This window comes from Oculina patagonica, unplaced genomic scaffold (genome assembly GCF_052425735.1).
Source record: "Oculina patagonica isolate OP01 unplaced genomic scaffold, crgOcupat unplaced626, whole genome shotgun sequence".
NCBI lineage: Eukaryota > Metazoa > Cnidaria > Anthozoa > Scleractinia > Oculinidae > Oculina > Oculina patagonica.
This window is the reverse complement of record NW_027558500.1, coordinates 209-10,225: the sequence shown is the minus strand read 5'-3', so window position 1 is coordinate 10,225 and position 10,017 is coordinate 209. Positions and strand designations below refer to the sequence as shown.

At 37.3% G+C, this 10,017-nt stretch overlaps 1 protein-coding gene across 1 annotated transcript; it reads left to right on the top strand.

Annotated features, from left to right (window-relative positions):
* Positions 1–2,508: 2,508 nt before the first annotated feature.
* On the top strand, positions 2,509–9,756 carry LOC144641033 (uncharacterized; the record flags this gene model as incomplete). Its single annotated transcript, XM_078500093.1, has 9 exons — positions 2,509–2,567; positions 3,168–3,213; positions 3,512–3,566; positions 4,187–4,288; positions 4,844–4,876; positions 5,923–6,084; positions 7,126–7,178; positions 8,279–8,520; positions 9,587–9,756. Coding segments are annotated over 9 exons (922 nt in total), but the record flags the coding sequence as incomplete, so codon positions are not given.
* Between the last annotated feature and the right edge of the window lie 261 nt (positions 9,757–10,017).

Genomic DNA, 10,017 nt, shown 5'->3' with positions numbered 1-10,017 from the left:
TACAGTATGTTGCCCTATTACCGGACACTTTTTGCACTTACCGTAATATCTTACTTCAAAACAGCACTTACGAGCTGAAACTTACTCACAATGTAGCTTCCACTGCTGGTAAGTAGGTCGTGGAGTTTTATCTTCTAAATATATTTGGCTTCTTTGTAATCATGGAAAGAGTTGGTCAAATTCGGTGCCCTAATTCCGGACGAGTTGCCCTAATTCCGGACGATCGTTACGAGGAAAATACTCCCTTTCTCTCGGAAATATTATTCCCGATCATGGCAAAATATAAGTCATTAGGGCTGAATAAAGGATTATTCTTTTGAAAAATTGTCTTTCAGGCAAAATTTAAAGCATTTTTCTTTCAATTTTAGCGAGGAAATGATCAGGCCATTGACATAAACAATGTTCAGCGAATGTTTCGGCCACTTGAAACGAAGTTCGCCAAGGAAGATTAATCAATACCAAAACAGGTATCGAAGCTTTAATACAGCACAGACAGTTACAAAAATGCTTGTTTTTCAAGACCTATTCCATAAAATTGTTTTCAAATAGGTAAACAAGTTTGCTGTAGGTATGCGTCCGGAATTAGGCACACCTCATCAAAAATTCAACTTAACTCTTTGGTGACCGTGCTCGGAAATTAAGAGCGAAAACTGAAAATTTATTATATGCTGATAAACCTAGTCCTTTTACCTTTACTTTAATATATAAATAAATATAATATATCGCGCACTTTGCGAGAGCAGAGCGCTTTATTGAAATGATGTAGTTTGACGCGCTGTAAAAATCGGATTTACGAAGAAAAAAATTTTACCTACCTCCACGAAAACTTGAATTTTCCCCTCTAAACGGAGCGCAGCTCGGCCGAAAAAAGAGCAAACGAAAGCAGACTAATCGCTTAGTCTTCTGAACCTTTTGTTTAACTTAATTTTATTGTTACGACGATATACGAAAATTTTAAGTCGAAGTGTCCGGAAATAGGGGTGTCCGGGAAATAGGGCAACATACTGTACTAGAAGAACGCAGACACTAGCTTTTTAGATTTCCCTCTACTCTGCACGGACAATAATTATAACTTACTGTTTTGGTTTAATTTTGTAGTAGCTCCAGGCAATCCAAAGCGTAAATTTCAGTTGTTTAATTTTCCGTTGACATACCCAAACATCGATCGATGAAAAAAGTCTTCAGTTTGGTTGTAAATTACGCACAACAATATAATCAGCAGACGAAATTGACTTGAATTTATGAAATTTCATGTACATCAATTCGTATATTCGTGACTAGACGTATTCGTTAAATAAGCTTTCCCTGATCACTCTTCTCTTTTACACTGGACTGAAAATTAATTAACTCTTCATCAAATAAGTTTGCACATATAAACATCTAATTGAAAAGAAAAAAGAAGGGAAAACACTTACTGTCTTGTAAGATAACCATGACAAGAATAAACACAAGAGCGCTAGTGCAGGGCTAGTGGCATCGATGAAATAAGCACAAGCATAAGCTCAGTGCAAAGAAACGTTCCTTTTTCTTGTGCATGTGGCTGTGCCTGTGATTATTTCACAAGTGGGAATGGGCGTGAAATATAAAAGCACAAGCACAAGATTTGACAGTTGACGTGTATTCCTTTTATTTAATGTTCATCAGAATTTCTAAAGGTGATGTTACACGGGATGATTTTTAAAGACAGTTTTTAATGCAACAATATTTCTTTAAAAATCAACTTCGTATAACGTGGTATTTTGGAAGATTTTGAACGCCGCATTAATTTTTGTTACGGCAACCAAAGCTGCTCTTAGAATAATTATTACAGGGTGCCCAAGGGCTCTTTTGTAGAGGGTCGTACAGGGGTATTTTTGTGATGCGTGATTAACTGATTTAATTTTCTGGGAACGTGATGACAATTTACTCTTCGTTACCCGTGATCCAAATGTTTTTCGTGACTCGTGAAGAACTTCAATTAATAACCAATATTCATAATTTAACCACTTTATTCCATGTGATTTTGAGTTGCGAGAGCTCCGGAAGATTTACATGTTGCAGGAATTTAAAAGTGATTCAAATACCGGAAACATTGTTGCCCAAAATTTGTTGGAGTTGGTTTGTGTAACACCTTCACTGTCGACTTTTGATGCAATTTGCTGCCATAGCTGATTGCACCTGCCATGTTGCATTAAAAATTGTCTGCTTCTCTTGCAACATACTGTTGCTGCAACAATGGTTGTTGGGATTAAAATTGTCCCGTGTAACATCACCTAAAATTTAATAAGCACTGTGCTCATTTCTAATGGCTGATAGCATTTTTCAGCAGTGTGAACAATAGGCAGAAATCTGTCTTCATTTGCAGGCTACTTATAAGGCTCTTATTGTGCATTTAAAATCCTCAATGTGCTTACATGTACGCTTATGCTATCAATCAAATCATGAAAATTACCGGTAAATAATATAGTACTGGTGTAAATTGTATAAAATAATTTCTTATGTGTGTGTTTTTTTTTAAATATATATCAGAGCTTCTCTCAAAGGGAAAGCCACTTCAATCAAGCCCAGCACAAGCAAAGTTAGGGAAGGTATGTGTCAAACATTTGTACATGCAAATGGAGAATTTTTTTCAAATATAGTTGGTTTAGAAGAACATTGGGAGTGGGCACTGGAGAAATGGCAGAAAGATTTTAGAAACCCTACAATGTTGAGCTGTTTGGTGGTGAAAATAAAATGTTACCAATGGTGGGGTTTTTTAAATAAATTTTACAAGTACTACACTGTACATTGTTCATTAGAAATCAACCTTTCTGGAAACTTGCCTGATTGCAACTTTTTTGGTAGACTGCACACATGCAGCATTATTTTAAATTTTGTTTTTAACAAAACCTTTAGCACGTGCAATCCGACTTGCATCAGCATTAAATCCAAAGGGCGTGCGGAAACGGTTCAGCCACCTTAAATTACATGACCACCCCGTGAAACCAGATTTTATTTAAACAAGCTGGCAACCACCAGAGTTCTGTAAGCTACTTGATGCATCTGTCAGTGATAAGCCCCAGGGGGGGGGGCAACCCATGGGAATTTGACATCATGAAGCTCTCCCAGGGTAGGGATTTTGACATCAAAAATGGTCTGCTGATGTTGACAAATAAATCCTATATAAAAATGTTTTTCTTGCTTTAAAGCAAAAAGGAAGACAGTGTCACATGCTACGCTAAACTCAGGAAAGAGGTATGAGAGGGAATCTGTAACTAAGAGGCAAATTGGTTTTTCTCTATCCTAGTTAATAATTTAATTGTTTTTAACATTTTTAGATTGCTGATTTTAATTTTTAATTTTTAGTGTCAATTTATAGATTTTCATTTTTAGAGGACCCTCCCGGAAACCACTTTCAGTAATTGGAGGCCTCCTTGTTAAAGATTTATTAATAATAAGTTTTATTATTTTTATTAAATTATGCAAACTTAAGTTTCATTGCACTCAATAATTTATGTAGATCCAATCATAATGGTGTTGATTTAATTTCCAGTTCTATTCCAGTACTCCAAAAGAAAGGAGCAAAAGGAAAAGAAAACACTGATCCAGTAGGTTGAACTTATTATTTATTATGTTGTGGTTTTATTTTACACTTGGTTGTTCCCTTGGTGTGGAGCCTCGGGAGAATAGCAACAAAAGCGCACAGGGGACACTGCCTTTCTCAACATCCACTGCGCTCCCCCTTTTTCCATTTTTTGTGTTTTTTGCCTTTCCCCCTCAACTGAAAGAGCCTCTGCGGAGGAAAGAGAGAACAAAGGAAAAACCAGTTTGCCGGTACTAAGCACACATAACAAGTTCTGTGAATGTAAACATTATATATACTGTACATGTATGCTCATGACTAGCCGTGCTACAAGTCACATGATTGTAGCATGGAGTGATCTTATTTTGATTTAAATATCGTAGCATAACAAAGTTATTAAATTGCATTCTTTCATGATGTTTATGATTGTACCAGCAACCCTTTCGGTTTAGGGTATGGTTCAACATGCACTTTTTCTATTCTCAATGTACTACACTGTACATGTACATGTGCTTGCCTGTCAGATAAAAACACTAGCTTTTGCATGTTATTTGTAGTCCACAAAGCAGAGTTAGATAATAATTAATACGTGACTTGTATCTTTCTCAGTTGCTATTAATGGTAATAATTTTTTTGGTTTTGTAGAAGGTAGATCCTTTAACCCAAATCAACAACAAGTCTAGCAAGGTAAAGCAAGCTCCAGACTTCAGGAAACTTCATAGAAAATGGGAAGACCAGCTTTCCAAGGTCAGTTGAAAAATTGTTTCATTGAGAAGTTTTATAATTGTTAATTTAAACGGCTAGATATTAATAATATAATCACTTAACTTACCGGTAATTTTTTTCTCTGCACCTTTAAAGTCATTAAATTGGACTGAGTGACTGACAAAATATTCCCTAGGCCTTAATAAACTTGATAAAACACTGCTGCTCATTTATTAAACATTACCTCAAACTGCTTCAAATAAAGCTGAGGCCATTTTGGATTTAAATTAGTCAATCAAACGGTTGTCAATTAAAACTGACATTAATTTGGGCCGAAATTAGCAATCAGAAAAGTTCTCTTATTCCGAGAGGCCTTACTCATTACATGATGTTTTCCTATGCCTGATACATGTAAGTTACCATTAGAAACACAGCAAGTTTTTCTTGACAACAATGTCCTGTTGATGTTATATGTACACACATACATGTACATTCTAAAATTGTATGAAAACTATAGAAAACAATTTGTGAGTTAGTAAGAAGTTGAACAAAATGAAGCCTTAACTGTTATTCATTTTCATCATTATTTTTTTTCAGGGAAAAGCAGTTTCCAAAAAGAAAAACACAACAGTAAGAGCAATGATTTTGTTTATGGTTGCTGTAATATCAAATTGCTGGAAAGCTTAACATTCAAAATAATTAATAATTACTCAGGGGTAACCAGCTGTGATGGACTTACATATTAGGCATATTCCATCAAAGGAGAAGAATATTTATATATAATATTCATCAGTGGCAACATGTAGACAAGTGCACATCATTCTCGTCTTGATTGATACTTGCGCAATATAAGTTTATTATTATTATTGTCCCTAGAGTCACTTGTCCCTCTTCGCCGGCTGAGCGTGCCTGCAGGGGCAGGAGAAACAAGTGGTTCTGGGGACACATGATTTGATTGGCTAGATCTTAACAAAAGAGATTTAAATTTTTAAAAATCAAATCAACCGTTTTAAAATCCCTTTGTTATACGAGAATTTAAGATGGTTGATTTGAGTAATGATAGGCTAGATTTTAAACTCCCTTTGTTCAAATTCAGCCAATCAAATCATGTGTCCCCAGAGCCACTTGTTCCTTGTGCCCCAGGCACGCTCAGCTGGCTAAGAGGGACAAGCGGCTCTGGGGACGAGAATGAAGTGTACATGTACAGAAGAAGGAAGAAAGAAAGTAGAGGCCTTGCTGTAGTGGGTCGTCACAAAGTGCGAGGCATCGAGGCGTGTGATCCATTCTGATAAGCCTACATGCACTGTAGTACGTGTACATGTACTTTGGTTAGCCTACAGTTACATGTAACTTAGTACCTACTAAGCTTGCCTTTAGCCTTTTTATTTGGAGTAGGGATTTCTTCCTCACATGCCTTTCTGCCTTGCCTCGCTGCCTCGCAGATTTGTAAGTAAAGACTCTGCTGTCAGTAATGAGCCGCTAGCCTACAAGCAGAATAATAAATCATTATTTTATGCCTGTAAATTTACAATGATGCTTGTAAACCATGACTGTTCTGTATATCCTGCAATACATGTAAGTTTCAGGACAGTGTAACAGCAATTTGCAATCCTACAGCTTACATGTACTGTACATGCAGTACCATGAACATTGTTTGCACTGGTCATTATTTTCAGGTTGAGCCCTTCAAGCTCGCGGAAAACAACAAACCATCTCAGAAGTTTAAAAGACCTTACGCTTACAACAGTGAAGACGAAGAAGAAAATGTTTCAGATGATGACGACTTTGAGATAGACAGCACAGCCTTAAAAGGAATTTTGAGTGACACAGGAATTAAGGTGTCATAAAATTTACATATGCATTCATGGACATGTTTGATGTATTATATCAAACACGAGAGGCAGTGTTTCATTGGAATATTCAAACACAGAGAAGAGAGTTTAAAGTATGATGCGCAGTGAAGTATTTTTGATGAAATTTGAGGTGTTTGGATAGCCGATGAGACCCTGTCTAATGAGTATTTGATATAATAATTTTCTTCTCAATTAAAACAAAAACTACAGAGTAAAGCTGGCTTGTTTCGCTCACTGACTCATTCAAGGGGCTTTGCTGCTTGTACATTCATGTGACCCAAAGGTGTGATTGGTCAAAAAAAATATCTTGCACTATTTTTTCTTGACCAATCAGAAATGGTAATAGATGTCCAAAACCATCTGTGACTTGTTGGCATACATGTTTTGCATTTCATGCCTTCTGCATGTATAAAATTACCGTCGATTGCATCTACCTGTGATTGTACGCGCTAAGAACATGTTTTCAAATGACGACAAACGTCTGCGTTTCAGGTGTCAAACTTTGAAGTTTAGCAGACCGTAACGTGAACTTTTGCACTCTAAATACTCACCATTAACACTGCGTACAGGCGAAACTTTACACTAGAAATGATTCAAGTGAACCTGTGTATGCATATCGAAACAGATCAGCATCAGTTTCTCAGAAGAAGTGTCTATAACTAATCTTTCCGCCATTTCGAAACCGGAATGTGTTGAACTTTTGGCGCGAAAGTTGCTGTTACGGTCTGCTAAACTTCAAAGTTTGACATCGGAAACGGTGAGGTTTGATGTCATTTGAAAACATGTTTTTAGCGCGTGCGTTCACAGGTAATATCATTTTTATCGGTTTGCTGGGTTGTCTCCTGTCCTTTGTGATTGGCCAGTGATTACTTTCAATTGGTTTTTGTTTTGCAACACATGATTGAAAAATTACTCTTTCGACTATGGTTATAAAAATATTTTTTTTAATTTTACTTTTTTTCCCTCTGGTGCATGTCACTTTACATCTTGAAGGTCTCTGCTCATTTGCCAATGTTAATTTTTCAGGATGAAGATCTCCGAGTCACCAGTCGAGCAACAATTGCAGCAATTCCTTCAAGGTACTTTTGTTTAATTACTACTTAATTACTACTCCCTTACATGAACTTTATACATGTAGCTTTGAGTGGTGCAAAAAGGTATGGTTTTCAAGCCGTTTTGGTCAAAAATAGGGTATTATATGGTTTTTGCACTCTGATCAACAATTAGGTTTTTAGTAGAATTACATGTAATTACTTTTATATTTTTAAGTTACATGTATCAAGTGGCCCGCAACCCTAATCTTGACAGTGACCAGCGGATTGCGTTTTACGCGTGCGCGCCACGTTTATAAACCGAAAAGAGAAGCGGAAGTTGAAAATTTTTGTTCTTCCACTAAGCACGATCGGAATGCGAAAATGTGTCAATCACGACAGTTTGTCGTAACACCGGAAGAGAAAAATCTGTTCTCCAAGAACGAATGCGAAAAATAAGTTAATCTCACAACAGCTTGTCACATAAGATCTAAACCTTCTGTCACATGGAAGGCGTTATGTGTTGCTTATTGTCGAGAAATTCGTTATAACACTGACAACATAGCGAGTTAACCGACTGAGAAAAATTCACATCCCGATCAGTTCACACCGCGTGCTCGATTACAATTCCCAAATCGACAATCCGGCAAAAGATAACTTTGATCGGTTCGCGGCAATAAGCAAAATTATTAACATGCATTCCCGTTACTCGGAATAATTGTCTTTTGTCCATTTTATCATTTATTTATCGACACAGATAAATTACGGGAAAGCGAATGATTCCAACAACGGTTATTGTCGAGAAATTCGTTATAACACTTACAACATAGCGAGTTTACCGACTGAGAAAAATCACATCTCAATTCACACTGCACCGCAAAAATCCTTGCGTGACGCGTTACTCAGAATAATTGTCTTTTGTTCATTTTATCATTTCAGTCATTAATTTATCGGCACTGCCTACCGGTACCTTGTCTATGTGCGAAGGCCCGCACTTTTTAACCTGTGGTTACCACTAGTATATTTTTAAGTTACATGTATCAAGTCAATAGCGAAGGAGAAACTTTTTTGAATACAACTCAATTTTGATGATGGATCAACATCACATTCCTTAGTGACAGTGTACTTGGAAATTTCATCTTTCACAGCAGACCAGAGCTGGCCATTCAGCCTGCTGACGGGATCCTGAAGAGAACTTCAATTTACTACACAGGACCACCGCCCCAACATACTGCGGGAGCGTCAAGTTCAGTCTCTAAGCTTTGGCGTACACCAAGTACTACTCAGCCTGTTGTGTCTCCGCTGACACCGCGTAATGTTGATGTGGCGCCTGCTTGTAGGTCCCAGGCTGTCTCTTGTACAAAGAAACAAGTAGCCTGGGCAGACGAAGGTAACAATATTTGAGATTAAAAAATTCTCATTTCTGAGTCCTTATGCAAAGTTTTAATACAAAAATGAGTTTGATTTGGCAAAAAATCAATGTGCAAGTCAAACTGTTTTCGTGTAAAGGGTTTCGCACGAAAAGTCGTTTTGACACTTCAGAGGCAAAAGGTGAATTGGAATTGGCCTACAAAAGCCTTACAGTGTGAACCAAAACACCGTGAACACTTTACCCTATCTTGCATATGTAAATTTCTGCAGAAAACCGTCGAATGATAACCAAATTGCAGGAAGTATAAACAAATGACAGAGATGGAGCCAGCAGGTTATTTTTCGTAAATAATTTGTCAACTATTTCCTCCACTTCCTTTTTCAAACTATGATGAAAGTGTTCACGGTTTTTGTGTTCTCACCGTAAAAGATGTCCAAAGGAACTGAATCATTTTCAGTGTTATTACAACCTTAGAAAAACTGTATCGACCTATAAAAGTTTGATACTCAAATAAGTGAAGTCTAGTTGGTGTCAATTTCTCAACCTTGATTCTTCAGTTTAGATTACGAGCAGTTCTTACTTACCCTCAATGTTCTGTAGCCTGCAAACAGACTCACGTTTGTGTGTAGCTGGGCCAACAATTTGTGACGGTTTCGCCTCTCGCGACCTATACAAGAGAATCCACGAAAATCCTGAGTTCTTTTCTTTTTTTTGGGGAGGGGGGGTAGGGGGGGGGGGGTAGGGGGGTAAGGGGGAGATTGGAGAGGAGAGAGAATTAAATGGAAGGAAGGGGTTCTATTTTCCCTGTCGCTCCTCTCCCTTATCACTTATTCTCTTCTGTCAAACTTTCGAACTTATAAGCTGTTTCAACTTAAAGTACAATGTTCTAACAGGACTTTACTAAGTCAATAAGGAAAGATAGAAGGGGGTGCTTCTATGGTAATAAGGGTTTCGCAGATAGATGGGCCTATTATTGACGGCTTTATACAGTGCACAGATTACCTATGAACGGCATCCTTTGCTTATATCAAGTCAATTACCGTGTACAAGGATATGAATCTTAAACTATCTTTTGTCTTTTCAGTTTCGGAGAATGACGCATTTGACTTTCAACCAGACAGTCAGTCTTTACAAAGTATTCTGAGCAACACCGGGATAACATTCAACCAAATGAGCGTTCAAAATACTGGTCGAGTGACTTTGGCAGGCGGACGGCTTACACCTTACCGTAAAACTCGTCAGTCATTTAGGGAGGTTCGTTAAAGTTTATAAAAGGAATGTACAATGTCTCGTATATGGGCTCATACATGTATTTAATCGTTGGCGATTTCTCTCCTACTGCGGGCGTAATTTTGTTTTATACATTGTTGCATGTATATCATGTTTTAGGGACGTTTGGTGTTCACTGGATGTATGTAGAGTTTATTTTGTGTTTTGAGAGTTTTACTACGCAGTATTCTTATGTACATCTAATCTTTATCAGACGCTAAATCCCAACCACGTAAAAACTATTTC